The 22,096-nt window shown below is 42.3% G+C and overlaps 2 protein-coding genes across 8 annotated transcripts in view; one reads left to right on the forward strand and one right to left on the reverse strand.

Moving 5' to 3' along the window:
• Window positions 1–2,247: 2,247 nt before the first annotated feature.
• On the reverse strand, window positions 2,248–3,534 carry LOC111521743 (synaptosomal-associated protein 23). The gene has a single exon (XM_023185320.3). The coding sequence runs from the start codon at window positions 3,476–3,478 to the stop codon at window positions 2,843–2,845; it is 636 nt and encodes a 211-aa protein (XP_023041088.1). The 5' UTR covers window positions 3,479–3,534; the 3' UTR covers window positions 2,248–2,842.
• A 9,482-nt stretch (window positions 3,535–13,016) lies between these two features.
• The window catches only part of HERC1 (HECT and RLD domain containing E3 ubiquitin protein ligase family member 1), a 228,558-nt gene continuing 219,478 nt past the window's right edge, over window positions 13,017–22,096 (forward strand). For all 7 annotated transcript variants that reach the window (XM_026455079.1, XM_026455086.1, XM_026455083.1 and 4 more), the window contains exon 1: window positions 13,017–13,165. The gene's annotated coding sequence lies outside the window, so the exon portion shown is untranslated. The remainder of the gene's footprint in view (window positions 13,166–22,096) is intronic.

A 22,096-nucleotide genomic window follows, 5' to 3' on the forward strand; every position in this document is an offset into this window, starting at 1 on the left:
ATCAGTAATGTTCCCCCTTTGCAACCAAGAGAGTCCATCTACATATCTGTAGATCCTCATAAGGCTAGTGAATGTTTCTCAAGGAACTGCTGGTTTTGCTGAGTTTTTGGTGAGTGCTTTAACTGTCTGCAGTAACTCACATTCACCACCACACACAGGCAGACCTGTTTGTCTTCATTCTCTCAGTGCTCTTGAAAGCTTTATTCCATATTTCACAATGATGGGGCTCATTGTCATTCACTGAGGCTTGGTTCTTTCTGACCTTGTTGGAGGGTCAGCAGGGCTCACTAAGAGAGGGAATCGGAAGGGGTGTTTTGCTCAAGATGAATACAAATCTTGTTACCTGAAACAATTGGCCCATGTGCTGGGTTAGTCTGAGGCCCAGGGAAAATAAAGTGCAGCTGTATATTTCAGATATCATTGATTCATAATATATTTATCAATTTCCAGCCACTGAACAAGACAGCCCCAGTTTCAGCTCTCAGGGAACTCACAGCTGGGGGTGTGTGTGTATATGTTTGTGAAGATCTATATGGTACAACCTGATGAACTCTCAGAGGCCTACTTCTCTGTAAACAGCTTTGGTTTTATCCATGTCCCTTTTCCAGGTTCTTAAATTTCCATCTTTTGAATTATTTCTTAATGTTGTTCAGTACTCCCAGGAAGTCCAACTTAGAATGTAAAAATGTGTGAACTAGAGAGAAAGGCCCATCAGTTCTTTACAGTGCAATATCACTATGGTGAAGAGTAGAATAGGACAGATACATTTGGATGAGAAGACAGTCCTTGGGGAAAGTCTCCAGACCTGGGCAGCCAGGAGGTGCTGTGTAAGGGGGATGAACACAGGAGAAAGGGTAGGAGAAAGACAGGTTAAGAAGGGCCTATTCTTTCATCAGTTTTCTCAGATTGTGGCAGTACTCATGTCTTGAATATCTCACCCTGGTAAGGAAGTAGGACTTATTTTCTAGTCTAGGCTTTGAAGTGAGACAGACCTGTGTTTGAATCCCAGTCTTGCTACTTACTAGCTGGTGACCTGCAGAAAGTCATTTATATTTTCTTTCTTTTTTTTTAGAGACAAAGTGTCACTCTGTCACCCAGGCTAGAGTGCAGTGGTGCAATCATAGCTCACTACAGCCTCGGACTCCTGGGCTCAAGCAATCCTCCTGCCTCAGCCTCCCGAGTAGCTGGGACTATAGGTGTGTGCCACCACACTCAGCTAATTTATTTTTATTTTTATTTTTTTTTAGTTAAAAAATTTAATTGTAAGGATCAAGCAGTGGTTATTGGTGAAACCAATTCACACTGACAGCTTTGAAGTGTTCAGATGCTAATTTTAAAATAAATGTGACAAATACCAATCAGATTTTCATAACATTTTTCAGGATCCACATCAACTTGATTATGGACATAATTCAATACACAAGGGTAAGAGAAAGACAGTGTGTAATCACCAACAATTAAACCAGAGGTATAATTTTTTCAAATAATTTTTAGTAACAGAATAAATTCTAACTTTTTAAAGTCTAAAGCTACATAAAACTCAAGGCAATCTACTTTTCTACCTGAGATCAAAATGACTTTCCTTTTCCTAACTAAACATAATTCTTAGCATTGAGGTAAACCTGAATTCATGTGGTATACTTTGTCAAACTTTTCCAAAACATTTTAAGCCCTGCTTTAGAGAGAAATTCTCTTGTTACATATATATATTTACATATTTTTTCTTCAAAGACTAATGACAATGTATGAGGTTAATAGGCCTGTAATGGAACCATGATACTACTAATAATATGAAATAAAAAGCCACTCATTTATACAAAGTGTTCCTGAATGGTACAATAAGAAATGGGATCACAGATTTATGTACATATATGAATCACTAAGAGTTCAGAAATTAAGCTCACTTTAAGAAAACTCGGCCAGACACGGTAGCTCACACCTGTAATCCCAGTACTTTGGGAGGCCAAGGCGGGTGGATCACGAGGTCAGGAGTTCAAGACCAGCCTGACGTGGTGAAACCCTGTCTCTACTAAAAATACAAAAACTAGCTGAGCGTGGTGGCATGTGCCTGTAATCCCAGCTACTCAGGAGGCTAAGGCAGGAGAATCACTTGAATCGAGGAGGCTGAGGTTGCAGTGAGCCCAGATCGCGCCACTGCACTCCAGCCTGGGTGACAGAGCGAGACTCTGACTCAGGAAAAAAAAAAAAAAAAAGAAAGAAAGAAAACTCATTCTATTTTTCTCTTTGGAGCAGAGGTTGCAAAGCTGTGATGCCTAACAAAAATTTTGTGTATAAAAGCTCCAAAACCAAGCATTAGCCTAAATTGGCTATAACCGCAACTTAAATCAAAAACTATATTCAACTACATCTTCGCTGTGGCTCTGCAACTTTTTGTTTTGTGGCCTGAAGGTTTTTACTGAGGTAACAACCTCTTATCTCTTGTCCCTCCCTCTACCACACCACAAAAGCAAAAATAAACAACAACAACAAAGAACATCTCTATAGCTTCCTTCTTCATGGCTGTCTTTGGCAATGCTTCCAAATCTTGAAAGCAAAAGAACCTGCTAAAGTATATGAGGAGGATGAAAACACTATACATGACATATGAAAACCAATCTAAGAGTATGAATTGAAAAAGAAAATAACTAGAAGGAAGACCAAGCAGCAGTCGGCCCTCAATAGAAAACAAAAGAGAAGGAGGGCTGTGACTGCTCTGGCCCTTCTTCCATATTATCTCCCAATTAGAAGAGCGTGGAACCGAAAATTTAAACTCTGAAAAGGTAATAACTTTCAAGAAGGAGCTACGGAAGTGAATAAATGATAAAGAAGAACAGCAGTAGCTTTAGCTGTCAATGAGTTTCTTTGCTCTGGCATTGGCAATATCAATACGATCTTTGTTGGTGTCAGCCTTGTCTGTGATTCGTTTTATTTGCGGATTTTGAGCATCGATCTCATTGCCTATGTTCAGGGCCATGTCTTTTAGATTTCCCAGGATACTACCCACTTGAGTCAGGTTCTCTTCCATTTCATCTTCTCTGGCATCATTAGTTATGCGTTTAATGTATCCACCACTGGCTGCTCCTGTCGTTGGTTGCTGAGGCTGACCATTTGTCACCGGGCCTGGCTGTTTAGATACTACATTGCAAGGTGAGTTTTCTCCGCCATCTCCCCATGTTGTCTTATAAGCCTTGCCAGACTCAAAGTTCTTTGTTCTATTACATGGGCAGACACAAAGGCCACAGCATTTGTTGAGTTCTGTTAAAGTCTTCTCTGTCTCTCTCATGTCTTTATTTATTTGGTCCAAGCCTTCTTCTATGCGGTTTAGTTGTTCCCCTTGTTCATCCAGCATAGTGATGGTCTTGATTCCTGCATCCTGAGACTCAATGGCTAAACCCAGGATTCTCCTCGTACTTTCCAGAGACTCATCAGTAATCTGGTGAGCTCTCAGTTGAATTTCTTCTGATGACAGATTATCCATGATGAATCAAAACAAGCGGGTAAGGCCACTCCTCTCCAGCTGCAGCTCGGACACCCCTCAGCTAATTTTTAAAATTTTTTGTAAAGTCATTGTCTTGCTATGCTGCCTAGACTGGTCTTGAATTCTTGGCCTCAAGTGATCCCCAGTCCCAGCCCCACAAAGTGCTGGGATTAAAGGCATGAGCCACTGTGCCCAGCCTCCTTATGATTATCTTTATTACGATTTCTTTTCTCTAGCTTGCTTCATTTTAAGAATACAGTATATAATACACATAACATATAAAATACATGTTAATAGACTGTTGAATGTTATTAGTGGAGCTTCTGGTCAACAGTAGGCTATCAGTAGTTAAGTTCTGGGGGAATCAAAAGTTATATATTAATTTTTGACTGCACGGGTGGGGTGTGGTTAGTCCCCCAGTCCTTGTATTGTTTAAGGGTCAACTGTGTATAAAGGGCTCAGCACAGAGCCCAGACACAATGGATTTTGCCAATGAGTGTTAGTTCCTGTCCTTGGTTGAATAATCTGAGTTGTTTGACAGCATTCAGGTCAAAGACATGAGAACTTTAAATGGCCCAGCTTTATAGATGGGCATTTTTTGGAAAGTTCTATCCTGCAAGAAAAAAGAACCAAAAACCTAGGCCACTCTCATTTGCTTGACATTCCACTACCACACTTCTCAATTTCCTACTTTCTGTTTATTTTTTAGTAGCTCTCCTCCTGGCTTATTTTAGTCCCTAATAAGTCCTACTCTATCTACCCCCTTCTATGTTAGAGATAAGGAGTCACAGAGTCTAGAGTCCTTTCCTTCCATTTGTTGTTTTTGTTTTTTCAAAGCTTTTGGTTCCCGAAGCAATCAGGAAATGCAGAATGTCCTTTTTTGGACAACAGATCATTAAAAATTATGATGTATTCAGGGCTGGCTGTGCACCAGGCATCGGTCTATGCATCTGTTTTTGTTGTTGTTGTTGTTTTGAGATGGAGTTTCACTATTGCTGCCTAGCCTGGAGTGCAATGGCACGATCTCAGCTAACTGCAACCTCCACCTCCTGGGTTCAAGTGATCCTTCTGCCTCAGCCTCCTGAGGAGCTGGGATTACAGGTGCCCGCCACCATGCCCGGCTTTTTGTATTTTTAGTAGAGATGGGGTTTCAACATGTTGGCCAGGATGGTCTCGAACTCCTGACCTCAAGTGATCTGCCTGCCTTGGCTTTCCAAAGTCCTGGGATTACAGGTGTGAACCACCACACCCAGCCCAGGCCATGTGTCTTACATGGTGATTTTGTTTTTTGAGATGGAGTCTCGCTCTGTCGCCCAGGCTGGAGTGCAGTGGCATGATCTCGGCTCACAACAAGCTCCGCCTCCTGGGTTCACGGCATTCTCCTGCCTCAGCCTCCCGAGTAGCTGGGACTACAGGCGACCGCCACCATGCCCGGCTGATTTTTTATATTTTTAGTAGAGATGGGGTTTCACCATATTAGCCAGGACGGTCTCGATCTCCTGACCTCGTGATCCACCTGCCTCGGCCTCCCAGAGTCTTGGGATTACAGGCGTGAGTCACCGCGCCAGGCCTTGCGTGGGTTTTAATCTTTACAATAACCTTGTGAATGGGGATTATTGTATCAGATTTATAGAGCCTTATAGGTTTGTTTTAAATATTAAATATTTGAAAAGTGCTTAGAACACCAAGACTCAACAGATGTTAGCTATAATTATTACTATTATTTTTCAGTGAGGAAATCAAGGCTCAGGTTGGTTAAGATGTTCACCTAAAGTCATCTGGCTAGGTAAGTGATGAAGGATTCCAGGTCCTACTGTCATTAAGCCAGTGTGAGAGATCCACCTAGTTTCACATCTTGACTGAAATGACAAAACATTAATAATTTGAACAATGCCATAAAATATTCAACCTCATTTTAACCTGGTAGTGCAGCAAATGTTACCATAATTTTGGGCCAGCATGTTTCCTCACCTGTTGATATGCTTCTTGTAAAGTTGCAATCTTTCAGTCCTTATCAATTCTCCGAACACAGCCTCACAAGACTCTGCTTTCCAGACCCCATCACCCATTTTTTCTTTTACTATGCCCTGCCCCTCCCTTGGGTCCCCTGGGATTGGTCTAAGGATGAGCACTGATCCAAGCCTGGCCAATTAGCATTCTTCCCACAGGATTTTTTTTTTTTTCAAACTTAAGAATGTTATTCCCATTCTAGGGGTGGAAACGGTAAGACATAAAGCTAAGGGGTGCCATGTATCCAGCTATATGAAGGAAGCTGGTCTATGTTCAGGTAAATTGAAGCCAAGACAGCAAGGTGAGCAAAGAAGCAAGAGAGTTCCTGGCTCCAGAAGTTCCTGAAGCCTTGGCTCATTGCCCTATCCTAGCTTGACATTTAAACCCTTTTTTGGATCTCTTGAGCTAATTCTTCTTCACTTTTGCCTAAGCAAGTTCAGGTTTGGTTTCTGTCACTTGCAACCAAGAATTTTGGAAAACATAAGCATCACAGAGCTACAACTAAACTGGACTGCCTGCTGATCCTGAGAACACTTTTGCTTATCCTGTTTCTTGTGCCTAGAATGTGCTCTGTTCCCACTGTCCAAATTTAACCACTCAACCTTTAAGAACCCATTTCTAGCTGAGTGCAGTGGTTCACTCCTGTAATCCCAGCACTCCAGGAGGCCGAGACAAGTGGATCATTTGAGATCAGGAGCTCAAGACCAGGCTGGCCAACGTGGTGAAACCCCGTCTCTAATAAAAATACAAAAAAAATTAGCTGGGCCTGGTGGTGCATTCTCCTGCCTTGGGAGGCTGAGGCAGGAGAATCGCTTGAACTTGGGAGGAGGAGGTTGCAGTGAGCCAAGATCGCACCACTGCACTCCAGGCTGGGTAACAGAGGGTCCCTGATCCAACCTGCCATAATTTAACTATACCTCATCTAAGCCCCCTAGTCCTTTTTTGAAAGGAGAAAAAGGGATACATACCTCTCATTGCGCTCACAACTTTCTAACTGTGTTATGATTATTTATATATCCCGAGGCTTGACAGAGTGTGGAAAAAAGGTAAAACTATTTATATATGCTTCTTATTATTTTCTTTCCAGAACAAAGATGTGCCTAGTTCATCTTCTTCTCAATGTGCTACCACAGTGTGTGGCATGGATAGCACTCTATAACTGTTAGTGCCCTTCTGCTTTCCCTTCTCCCTACGTAGTAGGCTTTTCTCCCTGTAGCTTCATTTTCTTTCCCCAGCATCAGCATTCCATTCCCTGCTGCTGAGTAGAAAATGTTCACCTGTGTCCGCCCCAGGGTATGGTGTTTTGATGAAACAACAGTAACTGTTGTAAAAATAATTTATCTAACAATGGTTATTGCATTGTAGGTCTAAGAAACAGCTAGAAAGGGAAGTCTTTAATACTGTTTAGACGATGGGTTGTCCTAGTGTATGTAATATTTGATTTTAGGATATGGATTTCAAACAGAAACCCCAGAAGGTTTGCATTTAGCAAGAAAGAACTCTGTTTCCAAAAGAACCAACTGCCAATCTTATGATCCTATTTTTAGTATCCTACTTCCCTTCAAACCTCTTTGGCAGATCAATTATCTGTTAGTGAGATAGGAGGCAATGAATGTGTTTTCATATGTAGATACATTTTAACAAAAATTCTAGGCAACTTTTGTGGCTTGGAGGTTGGTGTTTTGAGAATACCTTATTATCAGAATATGTAACTTTTTGTATTTAGCTGTCAGCTACCCTCTCAAATTCTACCACCTGGATGAAATTCTCTCCAGGAGTCTCTTTTGAGTTCTGGGAATATTTATTTTTTTTCTGTACTTTCTTTTACATTATATCATATTGCTTTTTATCAAACGCTATTTTTTGTGCAAGTCTTTGTCTTCCAGAATTAATTTAAATTAGTCTTTAGGTTTCACCAATTTCAAATTTTACCTATATCACGAGAAAATTGTCATGGTTGTGCTCTGTTTAAAGGATGAGTTATTCAAGAAGACCTACTAAAATACCTATTATAGATCTATAACTATCAAGTTAAAATCTTGCCCTTCTTTGATATCCTGCTTCTCTGGAAAAGCAGCAGCGTACAGTGAACAAGTTTCAGAAGTTGGGCACCTAACTTTATAATTTTGCTCAAACAACCAATAGGAAATATAGAGAGACAGAATCAACTATAAGGATAAAAGGATAGAATTGTTTATTATTTAGCTATCCTATGGATATATACCTCCATCTATAGTTTTCAGACCCCTAAAGGGTATGGACATACTTCATACAGCTTATAGTTCTAGCATAATGTCTTACATATGGTCAGCACTCAATAATTGTGAGAAATGATGGACTGATGCACTCTCTTGGAGTTTCTTTGTAGGGAATATGATTATGAATAAAGTGTTAATAGCTATCTCAAAGCCTTTTGTAAAGAAGCAGAGTATAGATGCTTCTCCACATACCATGGGGTTATGTCCCAATAAATCCATCATAAGTCAAGTCAGGCCAGGTGTGGTGGATCATGCTTGTGATCCCAGCATTTTGGGAGGCTGAGGCGGAAGGACTGCTTGAGTTCAAGAATTCAAGACCATCCTGGACAACATAGCAGACCTCATCTCTACTAAAAAAAAAAAAAAAAAAAAAAAAAAAGAAAAAAATTAGCTGGGTGTGATGGCATGTGACTGTAGTCCCAGCTACTTGGGAGGCTGGGTGGGAGGATTGCTTGAGCCTGGGAGGTAGAGGCTTCAGTGAGCTGTGAGTGCAACAACAACAATAACAACAAAAGTGTCTCAACAACAACAAAAAAGTCAAAAATGCATTTAATAGAATTAACCTACTGAACATCATAGCTTAACCCACTCTAATTTAAAGTGCTGACAACACTTACATTAGCCTATAGCTGGACAAAATCATCTGGCAAAACAGGACACTGTAGTGTTGGTGACTGCGTGGCTGACTGGGAGCTGCAGCTTGCTGCCACTGCCCAAGACTGTAGGAGAATATCCATATTGCCCGGGAAAAGATAAAAATTCAAAATTTGAAGTACAGTTTCTACTGAATGCATATTGCTTTCACACCATCGTAAGGCTGAAAAACCAGAAGTCAGGGACCATCTGTAAAAATAAACCATAAATGAAAATAAGGTATGTGTTATCATATTTTGGAAATGCCTCTTAGGCTCTGATCTGTAATATTACCTGGATCAGAAAGACTGGCTGAAGGGAACTATTGGGCACCAAGTATGTGAGGTGGAATGAATTCTTCTTCTGGTGTTTAAACACAAGCTGTAACAATAAAATATTTCTAATTAAGATACCACTGATTTTTCTCTCCATTAATTTCATCTTTCTTCAAAGCTAATGGGTGTATATAATGACTCCACATCAAAGACTCTTTTCTAATGGTTTAGGAGATAAGAGTTTTATTAGAACCAAGGAGAATTCACAGCCCACAACAGAGCAATTTGTTGCAGTTATTTTGGAATTGATTTAGGAATCGCTCTTCATGAAATGTGCCGAATCTTCATTACGGATACTTTTTTTTTTTTTTGAGACAGAATCTCTCTCTGTCACCCAAGCTGGAGTTCAGTGGTGTGATTTCCGCTCACTGCAACCTCGGCCTCCCAGGTTCAAGCGATTCTCCCTGCCTCAGCCTCCTGAGTACCTGGGATTACAGGTGCCCACCACCACGCCCAGCTAAATTTTGTATTTTTTTTAATAGAGATGGGGTTTTGCCCTGTTGGCCAGACTGGTCTTGAACTCCTGATCTCAGGTAATCTGCCCGCCTCAGCCTCCCAAAGTGCTGGGATTACAGGCGTGAGCCACAGGCGTGAGCGTAATGCCTGGCCCATTACGAATGTTTTCTAAACCTCTTCCAAAAAAGCTTTCAGCTCTTTTTGCACTTCTTCTGGTTTGCTTGCTCCCTCCCACTGTACCTTTATCACTTGTGCTCTCCTCCTGTGATATTATAATGATCTATTTTCTTCCCTCTCTCCTCCCATTAGACCATAAGCTCCTTGAGGGCAGGTATTTAAGCTTGTTCAATAGCATATTTAGTGCCTTGCACAATGCCTGACTTATGATAGGCATTCCACAAAGATCTGTTAAATGAATGAATCAATGAATAATCATACCTCACAGTTAAACAGTGCTACAAATATGGTTATAAGGTACTTCCCTATGTTATTTGACTCCCATGATACTCTCTGGCAGGCGGTGGGTTTTATTATCACCGCTGTTTACAGATGTGAGACTAGGCTCAGAACGACTGTGTGTGTAATGAGAGGGCAACTAGGCTACAATTTCTGAGCTACCAGAACTCATGTCCATGGATTCCTGCTCTGGAGTTCTTTTCTGTTTTCAGAGTGATTTGTTTCCTGAGCCAAGTGCCAAGGGCAACACAAACTTACTCCCAGTGTCCGTTTACCCCTGCTGCTCTGCCTCCACACTTCACTGCTCTGCTGGATTTCTTCACTTCCAACTAAGCCCTTTAGGAGCTGCACATTTCCCATATGCAGATGAAAGATGAAAACTATGTATTCTACTGTTGATTCTCCAGTTCCTTTGCCTGGGACCTCCCAGCTGTGGCGTGGTACTGTGAAATTGAGGCATGAAGTGGGGGTGACACGTGTGAGGGGAGGAAGATGTGGCTGACTGGTATGGCCAAGGTGTGCTGCTCAGAGGGCTATCAGACCAAGGGCTTGTGATGCTGAGGACTTGGCTGTGGCTCTGAATCCCTCTATCCAACATTTTTCTTTAGGGAAATCTGAATAAAATGAACTGGTGGAGTTGGGAGAATAATGCTGACAACAAAGTTCTAGGATATGCTGATTTTGAGTATGAAACAGTGTTTTGGCACAGTGTGGTGGCTCATGCCTGTAATCCTAGCACTTTGGGAGGCTGAGGCAGGCAGATCATTTGAGGTCAGGAGTTCAAGAGCAGCCTGGGCAACATGGTGAAACACTGTCTCTACTAAAAATACAAAAAAATTAGCCGGGCGTGGTGGAGCACACCTGTAATCCCAGCTACTTGGAAGACTGAGGCAGGAGGATCGCTTGAACCCGGGAGACAGAGGTTGCAGTGAGCCAAGATCACGCCACTGCACTCCAGCCTGAGCAGCAGAGTGAGACTCCGCCTCAAAAAGAAAAAAGAAAGAAACAGCGTTTTGGGAAAAAGTGGTGTGGTCAAGGTGATGGTGGCTAGTAGTTAGGGCTCACTTGCTGACACTAACAGTATTTGCTAATTGTATGCAACTGAACACAATTGTATTCAATTCTCTTTTACACACAGCTCTGAGGGTGGAAGCTAAGGAGAGGGTAAAACAGGGAGTCTCTTGATTGGTCTTATAAAGTAAGCAGTCCTTTTCTTGAAATAGAATGGGCAAAACCAGGCCTGGCACGGTGGCTCATGCCTGTAATCCCAGCACTTTGGGAGGCTGAGGCGGGAGGGTCACAAGCTCAGGAGTTCGAGACCAGCCTGGCCAACATGGTGAAACTCCGCCTCTACTAAAAATACAAAAATTAGCTGGGCATGGTGACACATGACTGTAATCCCAGCTACTTGGGAGGCTGAGGCAGGAGAATGGCTTAAATCTGGAGGCGGAGGTTGCAGTGAGCCAAGATGTGCCACTGCACTCCAGCTTGGCCAACAAGAGCAAAACTTCGTCTCAAAAAAAAAAAAAAAAAAAAAAAAAAAAAAAAAAAAAAGAATGGGCAAAACCAGTACAGTTTTACAAATTCAAGAAAAACAGAATGTCATGATATTTGTGAGTGGCATAGATGAGTACATTAATGAGTTAAAAGGAGGACAAGGAGTGCAGTGGCGAGATCTCGGCTCACTGCAAGCTCCGCCTCCAGGTTCACGCCATTCTCCTGCCTCAGCCTCCCAAGTACCTGGGACTACAGGCGCCCGCCGCCATGCTGGGCTAATTTTTTGCATTTTTAGTAGAGACGGGGTTTCACTGTGTTAGACAGGATGGTCTCGATCTCCTGACCTTGTGATCCGCCCGCCTCGGCCTCCCAAAGTGCTGGGATTACAGGCGTGAGCCACTGCGCCTGGCCAGCTTGTTGCTTTTGAGTGAGTTTCACACACAATACCCAGATCATAAAGCACTAGCAACAATGACATCACTCCTCATGTAGCTACTCCCTTACATCGTTTACCAGAAATAGATACACATTTTATACATAGAAACTTAAAAGCTACACACGTAAGACCCACCATTTAATGAGTACTTAATATGTGCCGTATGTGAGCTTTACATATATTTTACTCCTCAGAGGAAACTTGTGATAATAAGAACTGGGATAATAAATTGACGCATAAGGAACTGAGGTTCAGAGAGGTCAAGCAACTTGCCCAAGGTCACACACCTGGGATAAGTGGGATTTCAGAATTCCCACCAGTGTCTGACAGTGAAGCACATGGCTCCTAACTCTTGGACTAAACTGCCTCATGTGACACACAAACATATATCTAATTTAACCATGGGCAAGTACTCCCTCGTCTGTCTATACCGTAATTTCTTACATTAGTGACACATTCATGGCTCGTATGTTTGTGTGCTTCTTCTATGCCTCCAATTAGATGGCAAACTTCTGGAAGGCACAGGCCAACTCTATTTTTTGTCCCCATGTCATCGGTCAGTTACACATTATTGGTGCTCGTTAGAATATTTGGAAGGAAAGACACCATGAAGGTGGCTGGAAAGGCGGAAGTCCAGGAGCAAAACCAGGTAGAAAGAGGAAGATGGAGATGGGGTATTCACTCAACAATTTAATATCCAGTTGGACCTATGTTAGGCACTGGGGATACGGTGAGGACTCAGCCAGTCCGTGTCCTTTCCCTCATGGGGTTTCACTGTGGAGGTCGAGGTCATGATCAAGGATGTAAGTCACCCAAAGGACACTTTACTCAGTGTTCCCAAGCAGAAAAGAAAACCTAGGAGCCAGGCCCTGGCATCTGCAGGGTTCTGGCAGTCCCGTAAGGCGCAAAGACATGAACAAAGTGGAAGAGTAGGTCAAGTGAAACGCTTTTATATGATTGAACTTGGCCGGCCCTCCGCTGCGATGTGAGATAAAGAGCGTGGGGCACCGGGTGCGCGCGGAGATAAAGGGGTGTGGCCCTGGCCCTGCCGCCGGCCGTACCACGTGTTCCCGAGCCGCGCCCGGCGGCGGAGTCTTCCCCGCCCACCACGAGGAAAACCGGGCGCACCGCATGGCCCCCCCACTCCTCACCACCCTTTGTGAAACGCCCCCAATTGTGCTTCATCTGCGGAGTCAGGTCCCCGCAGGCAGTCGGGGCTGCCCGGATTCCGCGAGGGCTGAAAGGTAAGGGCCGCGCGGTGGCAAAGTGCCCCCAGCACCTAGCTTGGCTCCCCTAGCGCCCAAATCCCCTTCCCCCTTTTCGCTCAACCCCCTGCTCCACCTGAGCAGCGTTCCTCTCCGCTCCCCTTTCACCTCCCGCGCTGGGCCTGCTGGGCGGGGCGAGGGCTCCCGGCTGCGCGAGAGTTCCGCTCAAATCTCGCGAGACTCGCCTGCCGCCGCTGCTGCTGCCGCCTCTTACGTCTTTCCCTTTGACAAGTCGCTGCTGCTGCAGCAAAAATAAAGGACGCGACCGCCGCAGCTTCTGCCGAGCCGGGCTCGGGTCGCCGGAGCCGCGCCCCACCCCGCCAGCTCCAGAGCCGCATACGGTAACGCATCATCTTCTGTCCTCCTGGTCCTGTGTATGTGTACTTTGCCGGCCGCGCAGGGCCGGCCGGGGCCGTTTCGGGACTGCAGCCGAGCGGTGCTGCTGGGGTCCCGGGTGGACGGCAGGCGAGCTGGGAAAGCCCTCTCGGCGCGGCGCGGCCCTCCTGGGTCCCCGGCTCTAGAGGCCTCCTGCCGCTCGGGCGCCTCCGAGCAGCGTAGAAGCCGAGGCGCCCGCGGAGAGGGCCGAGGGACCCGCCCCTCCAGAAGCTTAACAGTGTCTTTGCTTTGGCCCCACGGTGGTCGCGTCTCTTTCTGCCTCATTCCTTTATCCGCTGACCAGCTTCCCTGCTTCGGCTGGGTCTCGGTCCGAGGGCGGCGGCCGACTCCCTCTCAGGGTCCGGGGAGAGCCGCGACCCCGGTGTCCCCAGGCGCCGGCCGCCTTTAGCGGGGTGGAGGCTGGGACGACGTGTCTTCCTCCTCTCCTCTGCCTTTGGGTGGGGGCAGCTCATCATCTGCTAAACCTTTCTCCAAATCTCCCGCCCCGATAAAACAACAAATTATAAAGCCTTTGCAACCGGGAGGCGAGGCGAGGCGGGGCGCATTGTTTAGTCTTCGGCGTGAGATGAGGATGATGATGGTGATGACAGGAGCTACCTCGGGGAACATGGTGAAGTCTGTTCTGTGATGGGAGGCAGGTTACTGGGAGACACGAGGAAAACAGGAGCTTGTACCACCTTTCCCAGGAGGTTATGTAAAAGACATGTTATCTTAGAGAGCTGTGAAATACAGGGACAGATTTGTTTTGGTTTAAGAAATGTCTATAATACTTAGAATATAGAGATAATCAAATGATAGGAATAATAAATCTGAACAAACTAACCCATGTTTGTAATTACATCTCCAGAGGTGGCATTTCATGGTTAACATTTTGGTGTATTTCCTAACAGACACTTTTTTTTTTTTTTAAATCCTTGCTTGGGACTTCCTCATTCTTTATATGTTCCAAAAATGATTTGTTTTGTTTGAATCAGTTCTCTGGACTGCTTGATTAAAACTGGCTACTTGTTCATTATCACTGGCTGAACTCTGCCATCACTATCTTTTTCACTGGGCCCTTTTCCAAAATGATTGTTAGCTAAGTGGTTTGAAAAACCAAACGTTAAAACATTGTTTATTTGGATCTAGTACATATGTATGTATTATATTTTTACAATGCTGCTAGTGGTGGTTGCTCAAAATGGGGCAGTATTTGTAGAAGGCGAAGAAACTATGATTATTCATAGTGGGAAGAAACCTATTTACCTCAAGGTTTTATGAAATTGATTTCTACTGGATATTTTTAGACCAAAATTGTTCTGTGACATTGTTTGTTTCATAGTGCCTGTTGTGATTAATGTGGGGTGAGTATGTCCCTTTAATATATGTGTTTCCAAAGCCTGTGTTTATACAAGCAAAATTGAGTGTCCTAGGTGCCTGTCTTATGCATTAATGTACATATACATATATATACACATACACAGACACATATACATATGTATTATGCACCTATACACATTTATATATCTTGGAAGTGAGTTAAGATGTATTGCTATATTATCTGAGAAAAGATAGCATTAGGTAGGGCAAAGAACAGTCATAATATTTCCCCCAAATCACATGACAAGATTGTACGGCAGAATGAGATATCTAGGGAGGTTGGAAATCTGGAGCCTTTTAAAAATAGGATAGATTGTCATCTCGAGTTGTTGTTATTGGAATGGATTAAATGGCCTATTAAGGCCTCTTGTAATTCTAAACTTTTATGAATTTTGCTTTCCCGAAGGTTCTTATCATTTTGCTTCTTAAATTTATAGTCATGCTGTTTACATGTGACACATCCATTCATTTGCTGGTCATGTATTCCATTTCCAATGCAGGAACCCTGATGGTGCATGGAAGAGAAAGCAAAGCAAATGTAAATGCGTCACTTAATCTGCTTATTAATATAAACATCTCTTGAAAATCTCACTTAATTTAAAGGAATTTTGAAGGATGTGTTGTTGATTGGACTGGATTGGTTAGTAGAGGGTGCAAATAATAAATAGTAATACAATTCCAATGTCCCAAGCATTTTTCCCCAAAAAAGTCATACTAAATACTCCCTAATATTTGAAATAGAAAAAGAAAAAAGGGCTGGATGTATTGAAGGAGCTGATCTTTTAAAATTCAGATTTTCAGATTTTAAAATGATGATAATGATGACATTGTGGCTTGGAGAGTGAGACGTTTGTGTTAGGATAAAAACAAACTTGTGAAACAAAACTTGAATGTTATAGTTGGATAACTGTATAATAACAATATACTATAATCTGTTGAAGGTGTTTTTTAAAACTGTAAATAGAACTTTTGGCCAGGCAAAGTAGCTCACGCCTGTAATCCCAGCACTTTGGGAGGCCGAGGTGGGAGGATGGCTTGAGCCCAAGAGATCAAGATCAGTCTGGACAACCCGGTGAAACCCTGTCTCTATGGTAAATACAAAAATTTGCTGGGCATGGTGGTGCATACCTGCAGTTCCCGCTATTAGGGAGGCTGAGATGGGAAGATCAATTGAGCCTGGGAGGTTGAGGCTGCTGTGAGCTGTGATTGCACCACAGTACTCCAGCCTGGGAGACAGAGTGAGACTCTATCTCAAAAAAAAAAAAAAAAAAAAAAAAAAAAAAAAAACCCAACCAAACAAGCAAACAAACAAAAAAACAACAACAAAACTCTACACAACTTCAGCTTAACATACGCACACAATACATTGTTATGAGCACATATTGAAGATTATCATGATGTTGAAAACATAAAAAGTTGGTCAAATCATTTACAAAGAAATTTGCAAAGCCAGTAAAGTCACATCTGTTAGCATTTTCTTTAACTACAAAAAGTGAAAAAGAGCATAAAGTAGTTATTTACTTGCTAGATGCCAAATCCGATTTTTATGATTTTAGTTTGTTCTTTTTTTTTTTTGAGACGGAGTCTCGCTCTGTCGCCCAGGCTGGAGTGCAGTGGCCGGATCTCAGCTCACTGCAAGCTCTGCCTCCCAGGTTTACGCCATTCTCCTGCCTCAGCCTCCCGAGTAGCTGGGACTACAGGCGTCCACCACCTCGCCCGGCTAGTTTTTTGTATTTTTAGTAGAAACGGGGTTTCACAGTATTAGCCAGGATGGTCTCGATCTCCTGACCTCGTGATCCGCCCGTCTCGGCCTCCCAAAGTGCTGGGATTACAGGCTTGAGCCACCGCGCCCGGCCGATTTTAGTTTGTTCTGATGTCTCCTACTGGGCTCTCTAAATTAATGGGACTTAAATTTCAGATGAGATCCTTGAGCAAGAAGATGTGACAGTTGTGTCAGATGACTGGTTGATGGATTTTATTTATTTTTAATGGTTTATTTAGAAATAATGTTAGACTTACAGAAAAGTTGCAGAGATAGTACAGAGTTCTTACATACTCTTCACCAAGCACCCCCTAATGTTAACAACTTACATGTAACCATAGTACAATGATCAAAACCAGGAAGTTGGCATTGGTGTAATTCTATTAACTAGACTGTAGATTTTACTTAATTTCACTGGTTTTTCCCATTAATGCCTTTTTTTGTTGTTGTTCTAGGATCTAGTCTAGGTTCCCACGTTGCATTCAGTTGTGTCTTCATCTTCTCCAATCTCTGACAGTTCCTCAGTTTTTGTTTTTCACAACCTTCACATTTTTGATGAGTACTGTTATTTTGTAGAACTTCTTTCATTTTGGGTTTGTCTGATGTTTTTTCTCATGATTTGATTGAGGTTAAGCATGTTTTGCAAGAAAACTACAGAAGTGATGTTGTGTCCTTCTCAATGCATCGTGTTAGGGGGTACATGGTGTTGACATGTATTTTTGCTAGTGATATTTTAACTTTGAACCCTTAGCGATATTCTTCATGGTAAAGTTACTATTCTTCCCTTTATTGTTCATACATATCTTGGGGGAGATACTTTGAGACTGTGGATATACAGTTTCTCCTCAAACTTTCTCCCATTGATTTTTAACATCCATTGGTAGATCTTGTCAGCAACAGTTATTACTGTGGTGTTTGGCTAATTATGATTTTGTATTTCCCTCATTCCTTCTGCATTTATTAATTGGAATTCTTCTGTAAGGGAGAGATGTCCCCTTTCCCTCACTTATTTATTCAATTATTTGTTTATATTAGTGTCTTCTTATGGATCTCTATTTTCTATGGGTTATAATCCAGTACTATCATTATTTATTTTGTTGTTCGAATTGTTCCAGCTTTGGCCATTGGAAGTTCTTTCAGGTTGGCCTCTACCCTTTTTCAAGCACTTCCTTATATTCTGGGGCCACAGGCTGTTCTTTTTATTTTTCCTTGCACCAGTCCTGGAGTTGACTACTTCTCCAAGGAGTTCTGGTTCCTTTTATTGGAGAATAGTATTTAAAATCAAAATCTGTATACTCATTATGTTTAGTGGAGTTTTATTGCTCTTAGGACTTCAATTGACAGAACTAGGAAATATATCAGTATATTATATATATTTTTGTATATATATAGTATGTGCATACATATATTTTATGTATATATGTATAAACATATATGTGCGCGTGCACACACACATAATGATATTTCTTTCTTTTTGAGACAGGGCCTCGCTCTGTCACCCAGGCTGGAGTGCCGTGGTGTGATCATAGCTTACTGCAGCCTTGAACGCCTGGGCTTAAGCCGTCCTTCCACCTCAGTCTCCCAAGTAGCTGGGACTACAGACATGCACCCACCATGCCCCGCTGATTATTTTAAAAAAATTTTTAGTGGAGACAAGGTCCTGTTATTTTGCCTATGCTGGCCTTGAGCTCCTGACTTCAAGTGATCCTCCCGCCTTGGCCTCTCAGAGTGTTGGGATTCCATGCGTGAGCCACAGTACCCTGCCTTTATTTCTATATATGTTTAAAACCGTGGGTTCATATTGACACCTATTCTAATCCAATACCACAAAGTTCATCCTAACCTTCTCCCGTTCCTTATTTGTAACTTCCGTCTCTGTCACAAAACTGGCTTTCATGATCTAGAGTAGACTCACTAATTTGTTGACTTCTAGAATATACATGAAGTGGTTACAGATTGCTAACCTGTACCCTAGTGAAAAACATATTTACTAATTAGAGTATTTGTATGTTGTTATTTTTGTCTTTAGCCTTATAGTGTCTAGTCAAAATAGTTTTCCAAAGTTACTTAGATTATTTTCTTTCCCACTCCCTTTAGTTTAGTTAATCTTATTCATCCCTAATGCATTAGGTTCATTTGTTATTGTTACTATTCCATTTTGGGTTCCCTCCAACCCTAGATGATTTTAATTATTAATACTTTTTGGCATATGAAACATTACAGTTACTAAACACTGCTACTACTAAACACTACTATATAAAAAGGTGTGCTGGGCTGGGTGCAGTGACTCATGCCTGTAATCCCAGCACTTTGGGAGGCCGAGGCGGGCGGATCACCTGAGGTTGGTAGTTTGAGACCAGCTTGGCCAACATGGAAGAAACCCCATCTCTAAAAATACAAAATTAGCTGGGCATGGTGGCGCTTGCCTGTAATCCCAGCTACCCGAGAGGCTGAGGCAGGAGAATCGCTTGAACCTGGGAGGCAGAGGTTGCGGTAAGCCAAAATCTCGCCATTGCACTCCAGTCTGGGCAACAAGGGCGAAACTTTGTCTCAAAAAAAAAAAAAAAGAAAAAAGTTGTACTAAAAAATGTCACTTTTTCCTTGTTTTTACTATCTCTTTTCATCCCCCCATCTTTGTTTCTATCTCTTACCCATGCCCTGTGGGTACACAGTCTATTTAGTTTCTGGTTTGTCCCTTCCTTTATTTCTGTTACACAAATGAAAATATATGTGGGTATTCTCTTATATTCGTTTTCTTCTCATATAGTTTCTTATTGCCGTACAATTGACATACCATACAACTCACCCTTTTAAAGTGTACAATTCAGTGGTTTCTAGTATATTCACAAGATCGTGCAACCATCACAGCTATCTAATTCTGGAACACTTTCATCACCCCCAAAAGAAACTCTGTATCCATTAGCAATCACTTCCCAGGTCCCCTTCCCAATCTACTTTCTGTCTGTGTGTGTTTGCCTATTCTGGATGTTTTGTGTTAATGGAATCATATAATATGTGTCATTTTGTGCCTGGCGTCTTTCACTGAGCATAATTTTGTCAAGGTTCGTCAGTGTTGTAGCATGTATCATTACTTCATTCCTTTTGATAACTGAATGTTATTCCATTGTATGAATATACTACATTATGTTTTCTACTTATTAGCTGTTATGGGACATTTGGTTTTCTACTTATTAGCTGTTATGAATAATGCTGTTTTGTACATTCATGTATAATTTTTTGTATGGACATATATTTTTAATTCTCAAGGGTATATATACCTAGGAGTGGAATTGCTGAGTCATATGATTACTCTGTGTTTAACTTTTTGAGCAACTGCTAGATTGTTTCCCTAGTCCCTTCTTTTTTATGCGAAGAGTATATTACACTCTTTTGCACTTTTCTTTTTTCACTCAATAGTATATCCTGGAAATGACTCCAAATCAGTTCATTCTTTTGAAGAGATATTCCTTTCGTTTTCTTTGCATTTTTTTTTTTTTTTTGGACACAGTCTCACTCTGTTGCCCAGGCTGAAGTGCAGTGGTACAATCATGGCTCAAACTGCGGCCTTGATCCCCCGGGCTTAAGCAATCCTCCTGCCTTAGCCACCAAGTAGCTGGGACTACAAGTATGCACCACTACACCTGGCTAATTTGTTCATGTTTTGAGATGGGGTTTTGTCATGTTGCCCCAGGCTGGTCTCACTGCACCCAGCCTGTTCTTTTTTACAGCTGTGACTTGACTGTGTAAATGTTTCTTAACCTCTTCAACCATTCATTTATGTATGGGCATTTTGGTTGTTTCTTATGTAAATAGCCTTGTACATAGTATTTTGGTATTGTTAGAACTGTTTCTTTTTTTTGAGACGGAGTCTCGCTCTGTCGCCCAGGCTGGAGTGCAGTGGCCGAATCTCAGCTCACTGCAAGCTCTGCCTCCCGGGTTCACGCCATTCTCCTGCCTCAGCCTCCCGAGTAGCTGGGACTACAGGCGCCTGCCACCTTGCCTGGCTAGTTTTTTGTATTTTTTAGTAGAGACGGGGTTTCACAGTGTTAGCCAGAATGGTCTTGATCTCCTGACCTCGTGATCCGCCCGTCTCGGCCTCCCAAAGTGCTGGGATTACAGGCTTGAGCCACCGCGCCCGGCCAGAACTGTTTCTTTAAGGTAGATTTCTGTAAGTGTGATTGCTGTTTCAAAAGTTAAGTGCACATGTAGTTTTGTTAGATATTCCCAAATCCCCAAATTTTCCTTCACAAGTGTACCAATTTGCATTCTCACCAGTAATGTGTGAAAGCACCAACAGAATATGTTGTCATACTTTATATATATATATTTTTTTAACCAGAGATAAATGATTCAAAAAATAGTAGTCATTCTTGGTGACCCCTTGTGGATGGGCGCTTAATGCTTGTAGGTGATTGGTCCACTAATACTGCATTCATACATGTAGCTTATTATGTGCAGGTGAAGTCTGTTAATTCTGGCCTCGTCAGGATTAGGATTGCTCATTTTAACATTTTGCATTTAATGGAAGTGCTACATTGATTCATAGTACCTGTGCTCTAAAATACTTGTGGAGTTTAACAAAGGATAACTGAAATTCTAAGAATATTTCTTCCTCTAGAATATGTGATACGGTAGTTATTGGTTCACATTGTACATAGTTATTTTGAACAGTACATACAGTACATATTGATACCCATGGTATGGTAGTTGTTTGGACCAGTAATGGCAGTATCTTAGAACCTGTCATAGTTCCATAAGGAAGGAGGGCAGTTGTAATGAAAATTAAACTGCAAGTTTAAAGTTCTGGGTTAGGGCAATCCTGTTAGATTTTAGTGGTGCCAAAAAACTAAGACAACATGAAGACATCCCCATCTTTTAGGGTAACAAGTGCTGCCCAGCAAGACTGTAAATTTAGGTTCCTTCCCAGAAAGAGCACTGCTCCAGGTGGTTGGAACACATTAATTGAAAATCAAAGATTCTGGCACTTGACGAGTTTATATTCCATTCATTTTCTTTTAAAAAAATTATTTTTTTTAAATAATGAAAAATAAAAAATTTATTTTTTTAGGCCGGGCGCAGTGGCTCAAGCCTGTAATCCCAGCACTTTGGGAGGCCGAGACGGGCGGATCACGAGGTCAGGAGATCGAGACCATCCTGGCTAACCCAGTGAAACCCCGTCTCTACTAAAAAATACAAAAAAAAAAACTAGCCGGGCGAGGTGGCGGGTGCCTGTAGTCCCAGCTACTCGGGAGTCTGAGGCAGGAGAATGGCATAAACCCGGGAGGTGGAGCTTGCAGTGAGCTGAGATCTGGCCACTGCACTCCAGCCTGGGTGACAGAGCCAGACTCTGTCTCAAAAAAAAAAGAAAAAAAAAAAATTTATTTTTTTAAATAAATAAAATAGTAATAATAAATAAATAAATAAATAAATAAATAAATAATTATTACAGGTGTGGTGGCTCACACCTGTAATCCCAGCACTTTGGGAGGCTGAGGTGGGTGGATCACCTGAGGTCAGGAGTTCAAGACCAGCCTGGCCAACATGGTGAAACCCTGTCTCTACTAAAAAAAGCAAAAATTAACCGAGTATGGTGGCAGGTGCCTGTAATGCCAGCTATTTGGGAGGCTGAGGCAGGAGAATCACTTGAACCCAGGAGGCAGAGGTGGCAGTGAGCTGGGACACCCCATTATACTCAGCCTGGGCGACAAGAGCGAGACTCTGTTTCAAATATATATATATATATATATTATTTTTC

Source organism: Piliocolobus tephrosceles, chromosome 6 (genome assembly GCF_002776525.5).
Source record: "Piliocolobus tephrosceles isolate RC106 chromosome 6, ASM277652v3, whole genome shotgun sequence".
NCBI classification, from domain to species: Eukaryota; Metazoa; Chordata; class Mammalia; order Primates; family Cercopithecidae; genus Piliocolobus; species Piliocolobus tephrosceles.